Genomic DNA, 20940 nt, shown 5'->3' on the forward strand with positions numbered 1-20940 from the left:
GAAGAAACAGAGAAAGATAGAAAGAAGAGACAAAGAGAGAGCGAAAGAAAGATATAGAAATAAAGAAAGAGGAAAAGAGAGAAAGAGAGAGAAATAGAGAAAGAGAGAATGAAATAAAGAGAAAAAGAGAGAAAGAGCGAGCGAGAAAGACTTGCATTTATATAGCACCTTTCAGGACCTCAGGTTCCTCAATGATTGCCCACAATGGAAAGGATGTCGGCCGAAGTCATCACTGAGACCAACCACGTTACACTCAATGGCCGAATAGCCCCCTGACACTGTTTGGACTCCCGTATAAAAATGGGCACTTCGCCGAGGCACACCTGCAGCTCTGGGTACCTTCAGGCGAGGAGGCAAGAGTTCGAGGGAAAGTTGGTCAAACTCACGCCAGGCAAGAAAAGAATGCGCTGCATCGCGAGCTATGCTTGAGGAGACCGAGATCATCGCTCCCTTTGGACAAAGAGCGGAGGAGGGTCACCAGATTAATTTCCAGCTCGAGGCAGTTTAGATCCTAAGATAGGCTAAAGGAGTTGTGACTCCAGTGTAGAGAAGCGTGACGTTGGGGGGATCTGACCGAGGTTGATAAGATAATGAAGTCTTGCTCCAGTTATACAGGGTATTGTGAGGCCACACCTGGAGTACTGCGTGCAGTTTTGGTTTCCATATTTACGAAAGGATATACTTGCTTTGGAGGCAGTTCAGAGAAGGTTCACTCGGTTGATTCCGGGGATGAGGAGGTTGACTTATGAGGAAAGGTTGACTAGGTTGGGCCTCTACTCATTGGAGTTCAGAAGAATGAGAGGCGATCTTATCGAAATGTATCAGATTATGAGGGGGCTCGACAAGGTGGATGCAGAGAGGATGTTTCCACTGATGGGGGAGACTAGAACTAGGGGGCATGGTCTTAGAATAAGGGGCCGCCCATTTAAAACGGAGATGAGGAGAAATTTCTTCTCTCAGAATATTGTAAATCTGTGGAATTCTCTGCCCCAGAGAGCTGTGGGGGCTGGGTCATTGAATATATTTAAGACAGAGATAGACAGTTTCTTAACCAATAAGGGAGTGAAGGATTATGGGGAGCGGGCAGGGAAGTGGAGCTGAGTCCATGATCGGGTCAGACATGATCGTATTAAATGGCGGAGCAGGCTCGAGGGGCCGAATGGCCGACTCCTGCTCCTATTTCTTATGTTCTTATGAAGGGATAGATTGTGTTCCAGTCGACATTTGTTCCAGTTAAATGGGTTCGGGAGGACCAGGGGTGACAATCTCAAGTTGTACAAGGACAGATCGAGGTTAGATGTCAGGAGGTGATTCTTTCCCCGGGGGAATAGCAGCTCTCGGGAACAGGAGAAGGCCCATTCAGCCCCTCAAGCCTGTTACATAGGAACAGGAGGAGGCCCATTCAGCCCCTCAAGCCTGTTACATAGGAACAGGAGGAGGCCCATTCAGCCCCTCAAGCCTGTTACGCAGTAACAGGAGGAGGCCCATTCAGCCCCTCGAGCCTGTTACACAGGAACAGGAGGAGGCCCATTCAGCCCCTTGAGCCTGTTACATAGGAACAGGAAGAGGTCCATTCAGCCCCTCGAGCCTGTTACACAGGAACAGGAGGAGGCCCATTCACCCCTCGAGCCTGTTACACAGGAACAGGAGGAGTTCCATTCAGCCCCTCGAGCCTGTTACACAGGAACAGGAGTGATATGTCCTTACTATACAGTGTAAATGCACACGAGGCCCATACTTGAGAGAAGGTCACTCTGTGACCAGTCACCTTTATTAGCCAGCACTGAAGTGATGAAGGTGGGTGGAGCTTCCCCTTTTATACCTGAAGGTCCAGGTTAGGAGTGTCTCCCACAAGTTCACCACCTTGTGGTCATTGTTCTCATGGTGTACAACTTAGGTCAGTTTATACATGGATTATAATGACAGTAGAATACATGACATCACCTCCCCCCCCAAAGTCTTATTGGGATCACAGGTTGAGTCTCTCTGGTGGTTTACGCTCCCTTGTAGAGCGCCTGAGTTGGGGCTCCGGTTGTTGGGCGCTGGCCTGAGTGTCTGCTGTTTGTGGTGCCTCAGGCCTGTCCGGACTGCCCACAGTGACTGGGCTCTCCTCCACTTGGTTCCGGTGTTCGGTCACCTGTGGTGGAGTGAACTCTACATCGTGTTCTTCCTCTACTTCTTCTATGGGGTTGCTGAACCTCCTTTTAGTTTGATCCACATGTTTGCGACAGATTTGTCCATTGGTAAGTTTAACTACCAGAATCCTATTCCCCTCTTTGGCAACCACAGTGCCTGCGAGCCATTTGGGCCCTGCAGCGTAATTAAGGACAAAAACAGGGTCATTTACATCAATACATCGCGCCCTCGCATTCCTGTCATGGTAGTCACATTGTGACTGACGCCTGCTCTCGACAATTTCTATCACAGTCGGGTGTATAAGGGATAACCTGGTTTTGAGTGACCTTTTCATTAGCAGCTCTGTGGTTGGAACCCCTGTGAGTGAGTGTGGTCAGGATCTATTGGCCAACAGGAGGCATGATAAGCGGCTTTGTAGGGAACCCCCTTGGATTCTGAGCATCCCCTGTTTGATTATCTGCACTGCTCGTTCTGCCTGGCCGTTTGAGGCCGGCTTGAACGGTGCTGTTCTGATATGGTTAATTCCATTGCCTGCCATGAAGTCCTGGAATTCAGTGCTTGTGAAGCACGGGCCATTGTCGCTGACCAAGATGTCCGGTAGACCGTGGGCGGCGAACATTGCCCGTAGACTTTCTACCGTGGCAGAGGATGTACTTGAATTTAAAATGGCACACTCAATCCATTTGGAGTAGGGGTCTACTACAACCAAAATCATTTTCCCCATGAAAGGACCTGCGTAGTCCACATGGATGAGTGACCATGGCTTGGCGGGCCATGGCCAGGGGCTAAGGGGGGCTTCCCTGGGTGCGTTGCCCAGCTGGGCACACGTGTTGCACCTGCGAACACAAAGTTCCAGGTCTGCATCTATCCCTGGCCACCAAACCTGGCAATTGCCTGTCGGAGGGGCAGTACTGAGGGAGTGCCGCACTGTGGGAGGGGCAGTACAGAGGGAGCGCCGCACTGTCGGAGGGGCAGTACTGAGGGAGCGCCGCACTATCGGAGGGGCAGTACTGAGGGAGCGCCACACTGTCAGAGGTGCGGTACTGAGGGAGCGCCGCACTGTCGGAGGGACAGCACTGAGGGAGCACCGCACTGTCAGAGGGGCAGCACTGAGGGAGCGCCGCACTGTTGGAGGGGCAGTACTGAGGGAGCGCCACACTGTCGGAGGGGCAGTACTGAGGGAGCGCCGCACTGTCGGAGGGGCGGTACTGAGGGAGTGTCGGAGGGGCAGTACTGAGGGAGTGCTGAACTTTTGGAGGTGCCGTCTTTCGGATACAACGTTAAACCGAGGCCCCGTCTGCCCTCTCAGGTGGACGTAAAAGATCCCGCGGCACTGTTTTGAAGAAGAGCAGGGGGAGTTCTCCCCGGTGTCCTGGGGCCAATATTTATCCCTCAACCAACGACACTAAAACAGATGATCTGGGTCATTATCACATCGCTGTGTGTGGGAGCTTGCTGTGCGCAAATTGGCTGCCGTGTTTCGACAGCGACTGCACTCCAAAAGAACATCATTGGGCGGGTGAAGCGCTTTGAGACGTCGGGTGGTCGTGAGAGGCGCTATATAAATGCAAGTCTGTCTTGGAAGTGTTTATGTTGGGATAGGCTGGTTGGACCAGAGGGTTCGTTGCCTTGTATGTCGAGCAAAGAGTGACCTGTTACGGCCCTTACCTCTCACAAAGGCTCAATGTCCAGGAGCCGATGAACCAGACGAAGAAGATGAAGAGGAGGAGAATCTTGCCGGGGCACCTGCTCATGAGAATCTTCAAGACAAAATGGAAGCTGAACTGGATCTTGCTGAGGGAGCCAATGCTCTGGTAGGACGGGTTCAGGACCTTGCTGAACATGAAGATGACCCGTTGGACCAAGTAGATGCGCAGGAACATCAGGTTGGACAAGATGATGCCTGTGGTGGACAGGAGGGTGTCGGAGGTCCCCAGGAAGGCGACAGGAAAGGGGTGGACAAGGCAGACCAGCAGTTCAAGGGTCACGCACAGCTTCCTCTCCCTGGTCAGCGCCACCCGCCACTCCCCGATATTCTTGTCGATCATGAACAGCTGAAGGAAAATTCAACCAAACAGTCAAGGGAAGGGGCGAGTACTCACCGGGGCTGTCGGACAGACGCACAAAAATACAGGGACAGGAGGAGGCCCATTCGGCCCCTCGAGCCTGTTACACAGGAACAGGAGGAGGCCCATTCGGCCCCTCGAGCCTGTTACACAGGAACAGGAGGCCCATTCAGCCCCTCGAGCCTGTTACACAGGAACAGGAGGAGGCCCATTCAGCCCCTCGAGCCTGTTACACAGGAACAGGAGGAGGCCCATTCAGCCCCTCGAGCCTGTTACACAGGAACAGGAGGAGGCCCATTCAGCCCCTCGAGCCTGTTACACAGGAACAGGAGGAGGCCCATTCGGCCCCTCGAGCCTCTTACACAGGAACAGGAGGAGGCCCATTCGGCCCCTCGAGCCTGTTACACAGGAACAGGAGGCCCATTCAGCACCTCGAGCCTCTTACACAGGAACAGGAGGCCCATTCAGCCCCTCAAGCCTGTTACACAGGAACAGGAGGAGGCCCATTCAGCCCCTCGAGCCTGTTACACAGGAACAGGAGGAGGCCCATTCGGCCCCTCGAGCCTCTTACACAGGAACAGGAGGAGGCCCATTCAGCCCCTCGAGCCTGTTACACAGGAACAGGAGGAGGCCCATTCAGCCCCTCGAGTCTGTTACACAGGAACAGGAGGAGGCCCATTCAGCCCCTCGAGTCTGTTACACAGGAACAGGAGGAGGCCCATTCAGCCCCTCGAGTCTGTTACACAGGAACAGGAGGGGGCCCATTCAGCCCCTCGAGCCTGTTACACAGGGACAGCAGGAAGCCCATTCAGCCCCTCGAGCCTGTTACACAGGAACAGGAGGAGGCCCATTCAGCCCCTCGAGCCTGTTACACAGGAACAGGAGGAGGCCCAGTCAGCCCCTCGAGCCTCTTACACAGGAACAGGAGGAGGCCCATTCAGCCCCTCAAGCCTCTTACACAGGAACAGGAGGAGGCCCATTCAGCCCCTCGAGCCTGTTACACAGGAACAGGAGGAGGCCCATTCGGCCCCTCGAGCCTGTTACACAGGAACAGGAGGAGGCCCATTCAGCCCCTCGAGCCTGTTACACAGAAACAGGAAGCGGCCCATTCAGCCCCTCGAGCCTGTTACACAGGAACAGGAGGAGGCCCATTCAGCCCCTCGAGCCTATTACACAGGAACAGGAAGAGGCCCATTCAGCCCCTCGAGCCTGTTACACAGGAACAGGAGGAGGCCCATTCAGCCCCTCGAGCCTGTTACACAGGAACAGCAGGAGGCCCATTCAGCCCCTCGAGCCTGTTACACAGGAACAGGAGGAGGCCCATTCGGCCCCTCGAGCCTGTTACACAGGAACAGGAGGAGGCCCATTCGGCCCCTCGAGCCTGTTACACAGGAACAGGAGGAGGCCCAGTCAGCCCCTCGAGCCTCTTACACAGGAACAGGAGGAGGCCCATTCAGCCCATCGAGCCTCTTACAAAGGAACAGGAGGAGGCCCATTCAGTCCCTCGAGCCTGTTACACAGGAACAGGAGGAGGCCCATTCGGCCCCTCGAGCCTGTTACACAGGAACAGGAGGAGGCCCATTCAGCCCCTCGAGCCTGTTACACAGGAACAGGAAGAGGCCCATTCAGCCCCTCGAGCCTGTTACACAGGAACAGGAGGAGGCCCATTCAGCCTCTCGAGCCTGTTACACAGGAACAGGAGGAGGCCCATTCAGCCTCTCGAGCCTGTTACACAGGAACAGGAGGAGGCCCATTCAGCCCCTCGAGCCTGTTACACAGGAACAGGAAGAGGCCCATTCAGCCCCTCGAGCCTGTTACACAGGAACAGGAGTGAGGCCCATTCAGCCCCTCGAGCCAGTTTTGCCATTCAATCAATTCACGGCTAACCTGTACCTTAATCCCGTCCACCCGCCTTGGTTCCGTAACCCTCAATATCCTGAACCAGCATAAATCTATCAACCTCAGTGTTGAAAGCTCCAATTGACCCCTGGCCTCGACAGCTTTTTGGGGGAGAGAGTTCCCGATTCCCGCTGCCCTTTGTGTGAAGAAGTGTTTCCTGACATCAGCCCTGAACGGCCTGGCTCTAATTTGAAGGTGACGCCCCCCTTGTTCTGGACTGCCCCCCACCCGAGGGAACAGTTTCTCTCTCGATCTCCCCGATCCAATCCTTCAATTGTCCCAAACCCCTCGATCAGATCGTCGCTTAATCGTCTAAACTCGCGGGATCACAAGCCCAGTCTGTGCGACCGGTCCTCGGGATTTAACCCTTTCACCCCCGGAAACAGAACAGGCTGTTTGGGCCATTGGAAGGAAAGACTTGCATTTATATAGCGCCTTTCACCAGCTCAGGACGTCCCGAAGCGCCTCACAGCCAATTAAGTACTTTTGGAGTGCAGTCAATGTTGTATTGTGGGAAACCCAGCAGGCAATTTGTGCACAGCAAGCTCCCACACACAGCGATGTGATAATGACCCGGATCATCTGTTTTTTAGTGATGTTGGTCGTGGGTTAAATATTGGCCCCAGGACACCGGGGAGAACTCCCCCTGCTCTTCTTCCAAATAGTGCCATCGAGTCTTTTACGTCCGCCTGAGAGGGCAGACAGGGCCTCGGTTTAACGTCTCATCTCAAAAACAACACCTCCAACAGTGCGGCACTCCCTCAGTACCGCCCCTCCGACAGTGCAGCGCTCCCTCAGTACTGCCCCTCCGACAGTGCGGCGTCCCTCAGTACCGCCCCTCCGACAGTGCGGCGCTCTCTCAGTACCGCCCCTCCGACAGTGCGGTGCTCCCTCAGTACTGCCCCTCCGACAGTGCAGCGCTCCCTCAGTACTGCCCCTCCGACAGTGCGACACTCCCTCAGTACTGCCCCCCGACAATGCGGTGCTCCCTCAGTACTGCCCCTCCGACAGTGCGGCGCTCCCTCAGTACTGCCCCTCCGACAGTGCGGCACTCCCTCAGTACTGTCCCTCCGACAGTGCGGCGCTCCCTCAGTACTGCCCCTCCGACAGTGCAGGGCTCCCTCAGTACTGCCCCTCCGACAATGCGGTGCTCCCTCAGTACTGCCCCTCCGACAGTGCGGCGCTCCCTCAGTACTGCCCCTCCGACAGTGCGGCGCTCCCTCAGTACTGTCCCTCCGACAGTGCGGCGCTCCCTCAGTACTGCCCCTCCGACAGTGCAGGGCTCCCTCAGTACTGCCCCTCCGACAGTGCGGCGCTCCCTCAGTACTGCCCCTCCGACAGTGCAGGGCTCCCTCAGTACTGTTCCTCCGACAATGCAGTGCTCCCTCAGTACTGTTCCTCCGATAATGCGGTGCTCCCTCAGTACTGCCACTGGGGAGTGTCGGCCTGGATTAACTGCAGCGGGAACTTGAACCCACGACCCTCTGACTCAGAGGCAAGAACGCGAGAGAGGGAGAGTTAAACCCACTGAGCCACAGCTGATACCACTGAAGGTTGGCCTCTCGATCTTTGTCCCCGCCTTTGCCGAAGCGCTGTAACCAATACAGCCAGAGAGGGAGCCCTCACTGCGTGTGTTCCAATCGAGATGGGCAGGGAGGCTGCATGGTGCCTGCGATCTGCTCACTCGACCGAGGCACTGTGCGAGTGCGACAGAGATACCCTGGCCACTGCCTTCCTGTGTGACTGGTTATCAGTTCCAAGCACACACCCGCTGCACTGCCAGTTTAACAGGATGCACTCTCCTGAAAAGGAACTTCATTTGAGTGAAAGATTGTTGCAGAAGATTAAATACATGTTTTTGTCTCATTGTCACCACTGTTAACCCTTCCATCATCCTCACAGGCACTGGGCAAACTGCTCCTCAGAGTTCATTCTCCTTTTACATCTCCGTCCGCTCCGTAACCATCAGCTCATCTGAAGCTCAGCTGCCCCGTGTCCTAACTCACACCGAGTCCCACTCACCCATCACCCCCTGTGCTCACTGCCTCATGTCCGAACTCGCACCGAGTCCCACTCACTCATCACCCTCTGTGCTCACTGCCCCGTGTCCTAACTCGCACCCAGTCCCACTCACCCATCACCCTCTGAGCTCACTGCCCGTGTCCTAACTCGCACCGAGTCCCACTCACCCATCACCCCCTGTGCTCACTGCCCCCGTGTCCTAACTCGCACCGAGTCCCAATCACCCATCACCCCCTGTGCTCACTGCCCCCGTGTCCTAACTCGCACCGAGTCCCACTCACCCATCACCCCCTGTGCTCACTGCCCCGTGTCCTAACTCGCACCGAGTCCCACTCACCCATCACCCCCTGTGCTCACTGCCCCGTGTCCTAACTCGCACCGAGTCCCACTCACCCATCACCCCCTGTGCTCACTGACCCGTGTCCTAACTCGCACCGAGTCCCGCTCACCCATCACCCCCTGTGCTCACTGCCCTGTGTCCTAACTCGCACCGAGTCCCGCTCACCCATCACCCCCTGTGCTCACTGCCCCGTGTCCTAACTCGCACCGAGTCCCGCTCACCCATCACCCCCTGTGCTCACTGCCCTGTGTCCTAACTCGCACCGAGTCCCGCTCACCCATCACCCCCTGTGCTCACTGCCCTGTGTCCTAACTCGCACCGAGTCCCGCTCACCCATCATCCCCTGAGCTCACTGACCCCGTGTCCTAACTCGCACCGAGTCCCACTCACCCATCACCCCCTGTGCTCACTGACCCGTGTCCTAACTCGCACCGGGTCCCGCTCACCCATCACCCCCTGTGCTCACTGCCCTGTGTCCTAACTCACGCCGAGTCCCGCTCACCCATCACCCCCTGTGCTCACTGCCCCGTGTCCTAACTCACACCGAGTCCCACTCACCCATCACCCCCTGTGCTCACTGCCCCGTATCCTAACTCGCACCGAGTCCCGCTCACCCATCACCCCCTGTGCTCACTGCCCTGTGTCCTAACTCGCACCGAGTCCCGCTCACCCATCACCCCCTGTGCTCACTGCCCTGTATCCTAACTCGCACCGAGTCCCACTCACCCATCACCCCCTGTGCTCACTGCCCTGTGTCCTAACTCGCACCGAGTCCCGCTCACCCATCACCCCCTGTGCTCACTGCCCTGTATCCTAACTCGCACCGAGTCCCACTCACCCATCACCACGTGTGCTCACTGCCCCGTGTCCTAACTCGCACCCAGTCCCGCTCACCCATCACCCCCTGTGCTCACTGCCCCGTGTCCTAACTCGAACCGAGTCCCACTCACCCATCACGCCCTGTGCTCACTGCCCCGTGTCCTAACTCGCACCGAGTCCCACTCACCCATCACCCCCTGTGCTCACTGCCCCGTGTCCTAACTCGCACCGAGTCCCACTCACCCATCACCCCCTGTGCTCACTGCCCCGTGTCCTAACTCGCACCCAGTCCCACTCACCCATCACCCCCTGTGCTCACTGACCGACATTGGCTGCCGCTACGGCAATACCTCGATTTCAAAATTCACATTTTCCAGATCAAATCTCTCAATTGGACTCCTCGCTCCACGCCCACCCCTCCCTATCTCTGTAAGCTCCTCCAGCCCCTACACCCCTCCCTATCTCTGTAACCTCCTCCAGCCCCTACACACCTCCCTATCTCTGTAACCTCCTCCAGCCCCTACACCCCTCCCTATCTCTGTAACCTCCTCCAGCTCCTACACCCCTCCCTATCTCTGTAACCTCCTCCAGCCCCTACACACCTCCCTATCTCTGTAACCTCCTCCAGCCCCTACACCCCTCCCTATCTCTGTAACCTCCTCCAGCTCCTACACCCATCCCTATCTCTGTAAGCTCCTCCAGCCCTACACCCTCCCTATCTCTGTAACTTCCTCCAGCCCTACTCCCCTCCCTATCTCTGTAACCTCCACCAGCCCCAACACCCCTCCCTATCTCTGTACCCACCTCCAGCCCCTACACCCCTCCCTATCTCTGTAACCTCCTCCAGCCCTACACCCCTCCCTATCTCTGTAACCTCCTCCAGCCCCTACACCCATCCCTATCTCTGTAACCTCCTCCAGCCCCTACACCCCTCCCTGTCTCTGTAACCTCCTCCAACCCCCACATCCCTCCCTATCTCTGTAACCGCCTCCAGCCCCTACACACCTCCCTATCTGTGTAACCTCCTCCAGCCCCTACACCCCTCCCTATCTCTGTAACCTCCTCCAGCCCCTACACACCTCCCTATCTCTGTAACCTCCTCCAGCCCCTACAAACCTCCCTATCTCTGTAACCTCCTCCAGCCCGACACCCTCCCTCTCTCTGTAACCTCCTACAGCGCCTACACCCCTCCCTATCTCTATCATCTCCTCCAACCCCTACACCCCTCCCTATCTCTGTAACCTCCTCCAGCCCCTACACACCTCCCTATCTCTGTAACCTCCTCCAGCCCTACACCCCTCTCTGTCTCTGTAACCTCCTCCAGCCCCTACACCCCTCCCTATCTCTGTAACCTCCTCCAGCCCCTACACCCCTCCCTATCTCTGTAACCTCCTCCAGCCCTACACCCCTCTCTGTCTCTGTAACCTCCTCCAGTCCCTACACCCCTCCCTATCTCTGTAACCCCCTCCAGTCCCTACACCCCTCCCTATCTCTGTCACCTCCTCCAGCCCCTACACCCCTCCCTATCTCTGTAACCTCCAGCCCCTACACCCCGACCTATCTCTGTAACCTCCTCCAGCGCCTACACCCCTCCCTATCTCTGTAATTTCCTCCAATTCCTACACTCCTCCCTGTCTCTGTAACCTCCTCCAACCCCTACACCCCTCCCTATCTCTGTAATCTCCTCCAGCCCCGACACCCCTCCCTATCTCTGTAACCTCCTCCTGCACTTATATCCCTCCCTATCTCTGTAACCTCCTCCAACCCCTACCCCTCTCCCTATCTCTGTAACCTTCTCCTGCCCCTACACCCCTCCCTATCTCTGTAACCTCCTCCAGCCCCTACACCCCTCCCTATCTCTGTAACCTCCTCCAGCCCCTACACCCCTCCCTATCTCTGTACCCTCTCCAGCTCCTACACCCCTCCCTATCTCTGTAACCTCCTCCAGCCCTACACCCCTCCCTATCTCTGTAACCTCCTCCAGCCCCTACACTCATCCCTATCTCTGTAACCTCCTCCAGCCCCTACACCCCTCCCTATCTCTGTAACCGCCTCCAGCCCCTGCACACCTCCCTATCTGTGTAACCTCATCCAGCCCCTACACTCCTCCCTATCTCTGTAACCTCCTCCAGCGCCTACACCCCTCCCTATCTCTGTAATTTCCTCCAATTCCTACACTCCTCCCTGTCTCTGTAACCTCCTCCAACCCCTACACCCCTCCCTATCTCTGTAATCTCCTCCAGCCCCTGCACACCTCCCTATCTGTGTAACCTCCTCCAGCCCTGACACCCTCCCTATCTCTGTAACCTCCTCCAGACCTACACCCCTCCCTATCTCTGTAACCTCCTCCAGCCCCTACACCCCTCCCTATCTCTGTAACCTCCTCCAGCCCTACACCCCTCCCTATCTCTGTAACCTCCTCCAGCCCTACACCCCTCTCTGTCTCTGTAACCTCCTCCAGCCCCTACACCCCTCCCTATCTCTGTAACCTCCTCCAGCCCCTACACCCCTCCCTATCTCTGTAACCTCCTCCAGCCCTACACCCCTCTCTGTCTCTGTAACGTCCTCCAGTCCCTACACCCCTCCCTATCTCTGTAACCTCCTCCGGTCCCTACACCCCTCCCTATCTCTGTCACCTCCTCCAGCCGCTACACACCTCCCTATCTCTGTAACCTCCTCCAGCCCAACACCCTCCCTATCTCTGTAACCTCCTCCAGCGCCTACACCCCTCCCTATCTCTGTAATCTCCTCCAACCCCTACACCCCTCCCTATCTCTGTAACTCCTCCAGCCCTGACACCCTCCCTATCTGTGTAACCTCCTCCAGCCCTACACCCCTCCCTATCTCTGTAACCTACTCCAGCCCCTACACCCCTCCCTATCTCTGTAACCTCCTCCAGCCCCTACACCCCTACCTATCTCTGTAACCTCCTCCAGTCCCTACACCCCTCCCTATCTCTGTAACCTCCTCCAGCTCCTACACCCCTCCCTATCTCTGTAACCTCCAGCCCCTACAACCCGACCTATCTCTGTAACCTCCTCCAGCGCCTACACCCCTCCCTATCTCTGTAATCTCCTCCAACCCCTACACCACTCCCTATCTCTGTAACTCTTCCAGACCTTACACCCCTCCCTATCTCTGTAACCTCCTCCAATCCCTACACTCCTCCCTGTCTCTGTAACCTCCTCCAACCCCTACACCCCTCCCTATCTCTGTAATCTCCTCCAGCCCCGACACCCCTCCCTATCTCTGTAACCTCCTCCTGCACTTATATCCCTCCCTATCTCTGTAACCTCCTCCAACCCCTACCCCTCTCCCTATCTCTGTAACCTTCTCCTGCCCCTACACCCCTCCCTATCTCTGTAACCTCCTCCAGCCCCTACACCCCTCCCTATCTCTGTAACCTCCTCCAGCCACTACACCCTTCCCTATCTCTGTAACCTCCTCCAGCCCCTACACCCCTCCCTATTTCTGTAACCTCCTCCAGCCCCTACACCCCTCCCTATCTTTGTACCCTCTCCAGCTCCTACACCCCTCCCTATCTCTGTAACCTCCTCCAGCCCTACACCCCTCCCTATCTCTGTAACCTCCTCCAGCCCCTACACTCATCCCTATCTCTGTAACCTCCTCCAGCCCCTACACCCCTCCCTATCTCTGTAACCGCCTCCAGCCCCTGCACACCTCCCTATCTGTGTAACCTCATCCAGCCCCTACACTCCTCCCTATCTCTGTAACCTCCTCCAGCCCCTACACACCTCCCTATCTCTGTAACCTCCTCCAGCCCCTACACACCTCCCTATCTCTGTAACCTCCTCCAGCCCGACACCCTCCCTATCTCTGTAATCTCCTCCAGCGCCTACACCCCTCCCTATCTCTGTCATCTCCTCCAACCCCTACACCCCTCCCTATCTCTGTAACTCCTCCAGCCCTGACACCCTCCCTATCTCTGTAACCTCCTCCAGACCTACACCCCTCCCTATCTCTGTAACCTCCTCCAGCCCCTACACCCCTCCCTATCTCTGTAACCTCCTCCAGCCCTACACCCCTCCCTATCTCTGTAACCTCCTCCAGCCCTACACCCCTCTCTGTCTCTGTAACCTCCTCCAGCCCCTACATCCCTCCCTATCTCTGTAACCTCCTCCAGCCCCTACACCCCTCCCTATCTCTGTAACCTCCTCCAGCCCTACACCCCTCTCTGTCTCTGTAACGTCCTCTAGTCCCTACACCCCTCCCTATCTCTGTAACCTCCTCCGGTCCCTACACCCCTCCCTATCTCTGTCACCTCCTCCAGCCCCTACACACCTCCCTATCTCTGTAACCTCCTCCAGCCCAACACCCTCCCTATCTCTGTAACCTCCTCCAGCGCCTACACCCCTCCCTATCTCTGTAATCTCCTCCAACCCCTACACCCCTCCCTATCTCTGTAACTCCTCCAGCCCTGACACCCTCCCTATCTGTGTAACCTCCTCCAGCCCTACACCCCTCCCTATCTCTGTAACCTACTCCAGCCCCTACACCCCTCCCTATCTCTGTAACCTCCTCCAGCCCCTACACCCCTACCTATCTCTGTAACCTCCTCCAGTCCCTACACCCCTCCCTATCTCTGTAACCTCCTCCAGCTCCTACACCCCTCCCTATCTCTGTAACCTCCAGCCCCTACAACCCGACCTATCTCTGTAACCTCCTCCAGCGCCTACACCCCTCCCTATCTCTGTAATCTCCTCCAACCCCTACACCACTCCCTATCTCTGTAACTCTTCCAGACCTTACACCCCTCCCTATCTCTGTAACCTCCTCCAATCCCTACACTCCTCCCTGTCTCTGTAACCTCCTCCAACCCCTACACCCCTCCCTATCTCTGTCATCTCCTCCAGCCCCGACACCCCTCCCTATCTCTGTAACCTCCTCCTGCACTTATATCCCTCCCTATCTCTGTAACCTTCTCCTGCCCCTACACCCCTCCCTATCTCTGTAACCTCCTCCAGCCCCTACACCCCTCCCTATCCCTGTAACCTCCTCCAGCCACTACACCCTTCCCTATCTCTGTAACCTCCTCCAGCCCCTACACCCCTCCCTATCTCTGTAACCTCCTCCAGCCCCTACACCCCTCCCTATCTCTGTTACCTCCTCCAGCCCCTACACCCCTCCCTATCTCTGTAGCCTCCTCCAGCCCCTATACCCCTCCCTATCTCTGTAACCTCCTCCAGCCCCTACACCCCTCCCTATCTCTGTAACCTCCCCAAGCCCCTACACTCCTCCCTATCTCTGTAACCTTCTCCTGCCCCTACACCCCTCCCTATCTCTGTAACCTCCTCCAGCCCCGACACCCCTCCCTATCTCTGTAACCTCCTCCAGCCCCTACACCCTCCCTAAGTCTGTAACTCCTCCAGTCCCTACACCCCTCCCTATCTCTGTAACCTCCTCCAGCCCCTGCACCCCTCCCTATCTCTGTAACCTCCTCCAGCCCCTACTACCCTCCCAGATCTCTGCACTCCTCTAATTCTGCCCTACTGACCATCCCTGATTATAATCGCTCCACCAGCGGTGGCCGTGCCTTCAGTTGCCTGGGCCCCAAGCTCTGGAACTCCCTCGCTAAACCTCTTCACCTCTCTCTCTCCTCCTTTAAGACGCTCCTTAAAAACCGACCTCTTGGACCCAGCTTTTGGTCACCTGTCCCTAATATCTCCTAATGTGGCTCGGTGTCAAATTTCGTCTGCCAATCGCTGCTGTGAACCGCCCTGGGATATTTTACTACGTTAAAGGCGCTATATAAATACAAGTTGTTGTTGTTGGTAATTGATTCCTGGGTCTTCCTGATGGAGCACAATCTCCTGGGTGTAAAAGCAGGGGAAGGAATGAATTGCCTCATGATTCAAATAACAATTCTGGAGATGTCGCTGGCCAAGGCCGGCATTTATTGCCCATTCCCTCGTCGCCCCTGGAGAGGGTGGTGAGCCACCTTCTTAAACCGCTGGGAGCAGGGTTTGACTTCGCGTTAGGCCAGAGGGCAGCCGAGTCAACCACTTTGGTGTGGGACTGGAGTCACATGTAGACCCAGGCCGGGTAAGGACTACATTTGCAGAGCGCATTTCACCACCACCGGACGTCCCAAAGCGCCTCACAGCCAACGAAGTACTTTTTTGGAGTGTGGGCGCTGTTGTATTGTGGGAAACAGAGCAGCCAATTTTACGCACAGCAAGCTCCCACACACAGCCATGTGATAATGACCCAGATCATCCGTTTCTAGTGATGTTGGTTGAGGGATAAATATTAGCCCTAGGACACTGGGGAGAACTCCCCCTGCTCTTCTTCCAAATATTACCATGGGATCTTTTACGTCCACCTGAGAGGGCAGACGGGGCCTCGGTTTGTCTCATTGGTGAATCAGGCACCCCATCCACCACCTCAACACTCACTCCCTCCACCACCTCCAACACTCACTCCCTCCACCACCTCCAACACTCACTCCCTCCACCACCGGCGCACCGTGGCTGCAGTGTGCACCGTCTACAAGATGCACCGCGGCAACTCGCCAAGGCTTCTTCGGCAGCACCTCCCAAACCTGCGGCCTCTACCCGCCTCGAAGGACAAGGGCAGCAGGTCCATGGGAACACCACCCCCTCCACGTTCCCCTCCCAGTCACACACACACCATCCCTCGACTGGGAAATATATCGGCCGTTCCTTCATCATGGCTGGGTCACAATCCCGGAAGTCCCTCCCTAACAGCACTGCGGGAGCACCTTCACCACACGGACTGCAGCGGTTCAAGAAGGCGGCTCACCACCACCTTCACAAGTGGCGACGAGGGATGGGCAATAAATACCGGCCTTGGCCAGCGACCGCCCACATCCCAGGAATTAATTTTTAAAAATACCAACAATGCCCTGGTTCCTCGGCAACACAAGATGGTGGGTATCTGCGTGCCCATTATAAAGGCAAAGCACACACTGGGGTTCCTTTCCAGAGGGATAGAATTGAAAAGCAGAGAGTTTATGTTAAACTTGTATCGATCCTTGGTTAGATCACACTTGGAGCAATGTGCACAGTTCTGGTCTCCATATACCTGGGTTAGACCACACTTGGAGCACTGTGCACAGTTCTGGTCTCCATATACCTGGGTTAGATCACACTTGGAGCACTATGCACAGTTCTGGTCACCATATACCTGGGTTGGACCACACTTGGAGCACTGTGCACAGTTCTGGTCTCCATATACCTGGGTTAGACCACACTTGGAGCACTGTGCACAGTTCTGGTCTCCATATACCTGGGTTAGACCACACTTGGAGCACTGTGCACAGTTCTGGTCTCCATATACCTGGGTTAGACCACACTTGGAGCACTGTGCACAGTTCTGGTCTCCATGTACCTGGGTTAGACCTCACTTGGAGCACCGTGCACAGTTCTGGTCTCCATATACCTGGGTTAGACTACACTTGGAGCACTGTGCACAGTTCTGGTCTCCATATACCTGGGTTAGACCACACTTGGAGCACTGTGCACAGTTCTGGTCTCCATATACCTGGGTTAGACCACACTTGAAGCACGGTGCACAGTTCTGGTCTCCATATACCTGGGTTAGACCACACTTGGAGCAACGTGCACAGTTCTGGTCTCCATATACCTGGGTTAGACCACACTTGGAGCACTGTGCACAGTTCTGGTCTCCATATACCTGGGTTAGACTACACTTGGAGCACTGTGCACAGTTCTGGTCTCCATATACCTGGATTGGACCACACGTGGAGCACTGTGCACAATTCTGGTCTCCAGCATGAGGGGAATTAAAGGGCTAAAATGAATCAGGAGGTTACAATTACCTGGATATCCCGCATGTGATAGGCCAATATCAAAACGAGAAGCAGTAGAGTTGAGAAGGTCATGGTAGCTCTCAGTGTTTCAATTATGAGCTGCAAGACATTACGGAACAAGTAAACTTCATAAAATTAACAGGAAATGATTCAAGCTTTCAGGAGTTGGCACAAGTCAATTCGCACATCCTGTAAATACTGACGCACTCCCGGGGACCGCCTGTAAATACTGACACACTCCCGGGGACTCCCTGTAAATACTGACACACTCCCGGGGACCCCCTGTAAATATTGACACACTCCCGGGGACCTCCTGTAAATACTGACACACACTCCCCGGGGACCCTCTGTAAATAATGACACATTCCAGGAGACCCCCTGTAAATACTGACACACTCCCGGGGGTCCCCTGTAAATACTGACACACACTCCCGGGGACCCCCTGTAAATACTGACACACTCCTGGGGACTCCCTGTAAATGCTGCCACACTCCCGGGGACCCCCTGTAAATACTGGCACACTCCCAGGGACCACCCTGTAAATACTGACACACTCCCGGGGACCCCCTGTAAATACTGACACACTCCCGGGGACGCCCTGTAAATACTGACACACTCCCCGGGGACCCCCTGTAAATACTGACACACACTCCCCGGGTACCCCCTGTAAATACTGACACACTCCCGGGGACCCACTGTAAATACTGACACACACTCCCCGGGACCCCCTGTAAATACTGAAACATTCCCCGGGGACTGCTTGCAAATACTGACATACACTCCGCGGGGACCCCCTGTAAATACCGATACACTCCCCGGGGACCCCCTGTGAATACTGACACACTCCCCGGGGACCCCCTGTAAATACTGACATACTCCCCGGGGACACCCTGTAAATACTGACACACTCCCGGGGACCCCCTGTAAATATTGACACACTCCCGGGGACCCTCTGTAAATACTGACACACTCCCGGGGACCCCCTGTAAATACTGACACACTCTCGGGGACCCCCTGTAAATACTGACACACTCCCGAGGACCCCCTGTAAATACTGACACACTCCTGGGGAGTCCCTGTAAATACTGACACACTCCCGGGGACCACCTGTAAATACTGACACACTCCCGGGGACCCGCTGTAAATACTGACACACTCCCGGGGACCCCCTGTAAATACTGACACACTCCCGGGGACCCCATGTAAATACTGACACACTCCCGGGGACCCCCTGTAAATACTGACACACTCCCGGGGACCCCCTGTAAATACTGACACACTCCCGCGGACCCCCTGGAAATACTGACACACACTCCCCGGGACCCCTGTAAATACTGACACTCTCCCGGGGACGCCCTGTAAATACTGACACACTCCCCGGGGACCCCCTGTAAATACCGACACACTCCCCGGGGACCCCCTGTCCCCCGGAAATACTGACACAATCCTGGGGACCCCCTGTAAATACTAACACACTCCCAGGGACCCTCTGTAAATACTGACACACTCCCGGGGTCCCCCTGTAAATACTGACACACTCCCGGGGACCCCCTGTAAATACTGACACACTCCCGGGGACCCCCTGTAAATACTGACACACTCCCCGGGGACCCCCTGTAAATACTGACACACTCCCGGGGACCCGCTGTGAATACTGACACACTCCCGGGGACCCCCTGTAAATACTGACACACTCCCGGGGACTTGCTGTAAATACTGACACACTCCCGGGGACCCCCTGTAAATACTGACACACTCCCGGGGACCCCCTGTAAATACTGACACACTTCCGGAGACCCCCTGTAAATACTGACACACTCCCGGGGACCCCCTGTAAATACTGACACACTCCAGGGGACCCCCTGGAAATATTGACACACACTCCCCGGGACCCCCTGTAAATACTGACACACTCCCCGGGGACCCCCTGTAAATACTGACACACTCCCGGGGACCCGCTGTGAATACTGACACACTCCCGGGGACCCCCTGTAAATATTGACACACTACCGGGGACCCCCTGTAAATACTGACACACTTCCGGAGACCCCCTGTAAATACTGACACACTCCCGGGGACCCCCTGTAAATACTGACACACTCCCCGGGGACCCCCTGTAAATACTGACACACTCCCGGGAACCCCCTGTAAATACTGACACACTCCCGGGGACCCCCTGTAAATACTGACACACTCCCGGGGACGCCCTGTAAATACTGACACACTCCCCGGGGACCCCCTGTAAATACCGACACACTCCCCGGGGACCCCCTGTCCCCCGGAAATACTGACACAATCCTGGGGACCCCCTGTAAATACTAACACACTCCCAGGGACCCTCTGTAAATACTGACACACTCCCGGGGTCCCCCTGTAAATACTGACACACTCCCGGGGACCCCCTGTAAATACTGACACACTCCCGGGGACCCCCTGTAAATACTGACACACTCCCCGGGGACCCCCGTAAATACTGACACACTCCCGGGGACCGCTGTGAATACTGACACACTCCCGGGGACCCCCTGTAAATACTGACACACTCCCGGGGACCCGATGTAAATACTGACACACTCCCGGGGACCCCCTGTAAATACTGACACACTCCCGGGGACCCCCTGGAAATATTGACACACACTCCCCGGGACCCCCTGTAAATACTGACACACTCCCCGGGGACCCCCTGTAAATACTGACACACTCCCGGGGACCCGCTGTGAATACTGACACACTCCCGGGGACCCCTTGTAAATATTGACACACTACCGGGGACCCCCTGTAAATACTGACACACTCCCGGAGACCCCCTGTAAATACTGACATTCCCGGGGACCCCCTGTAAATACTGACACATTCCCCGGGGACCCCCTGTAAATACTGACACACTCCCGGGGACTCCCTGTAAATATTGACACACTACCGGGGACCCCCTGTAAATACTGACACACTCCCGGAGACCCCCTGTAAATACTGACACACTCCCGGGGACCCCCTGTAAATACTGACACACTCCCCGGGGACCCCCTGTAAATACTGACACACTCCCGGGGACTCCCTGTAAATACTGACACACTCCCCAGGGACCCCCTGTAAATACTGACACACTCCCGGGGACACCCTGTAAATACTGACACACACTCCCCGGGACCCCCTGTCCCTCGGAAATACTGACACAATCCCGGGGACCCCCTGTAAATACTGACACACTCCCGGGGACCCCCTGTAAATATTGACACACTCCAGGGGACACCCTGTAAACACTGACACACTCCTAGGGACCCCCTGTAAATACTGACACACTCCCGGGGACCCCCTGTAAATACTGACACAATCCCGGGGACCCCCTGTAAATACTGACACACTCCCGGGGACCCCCTGTAAATACTGACATACACTCCCCGGGACCCCCTGTAAATACTGACACACTCCCGGGGATCCCCTGTAAATACTGACACACTCCCGGGACGCCCTGTAAATACTGACACACTCCCCGGGGACCCACTGTAAATACCGACACACTCCCCGGGGATCCCCTTTAAATACTGACACACTCCCGGGTACCCGCTGTAAATACTGACACACTCCCGGAGACCCCCTGTAAATACTGACACACTCCCGGGGACCCCCTGTAAATACTGACACACTCCCGGTGACCCCCTGTAAATACTGACACACACTCCCCGGGATCCCCTGTAAATACTGACACACTCCCGGGGACCCCCTGTAAATACTGACACACTCCCGGGGACCCCCTGTAAATACTGACACACTCCCGGGGACCCACTGTAAATACTGACACACTCCTAGGGATCCCCTGTAAATACTGACACACTCCCGGGGACCCC

The 20940-nt window shown here is 56.1% G+C and overlaps 1 protein-coding gene across 1 annotated transcript in view; it reads right to left on the reverse strand.

Annotated features, from left to right (window-relative positions):
- The window catches only part of LOC139240402 (intermediate conductance calcium-activated potassium channel protein 4-like), a 41538-nt gene that overhangs the window by 17980 nt on the left and 2618 nt on the right, over positions 1–20940 (reverse strand). The window contains exons 2-3 of the mRNA XM_070868900.1: positions 17105–17194; positions 3805–4190 (exon numbers count right to left, since the gene is read on the reverse strand). Of these exons, the coding sequence (XP_070725001.1) occupies positions 3805–4190; positions 17105–17194 (476 nt within the window). The remainder of the gene's footprint in view (positions 1–3804; positions 4191–17104; positions 17195–20940) is intronic.

Source organism: Pristiophorus japonicus, chromosome 31 (genome assembly GCF_044704955.1).
Source record: "Pristiophorus japonicus isolate sPriJap1 chromosome 31, sPriJap1.hap1, whole genome shotgun sequence".
NCBI classification, from domain to species: Eukaryota; Metazoa; Chordata; class Chondrichthyes; family Pristiophoridae; genus Pristiophorus; species Pristiophorus japonicus.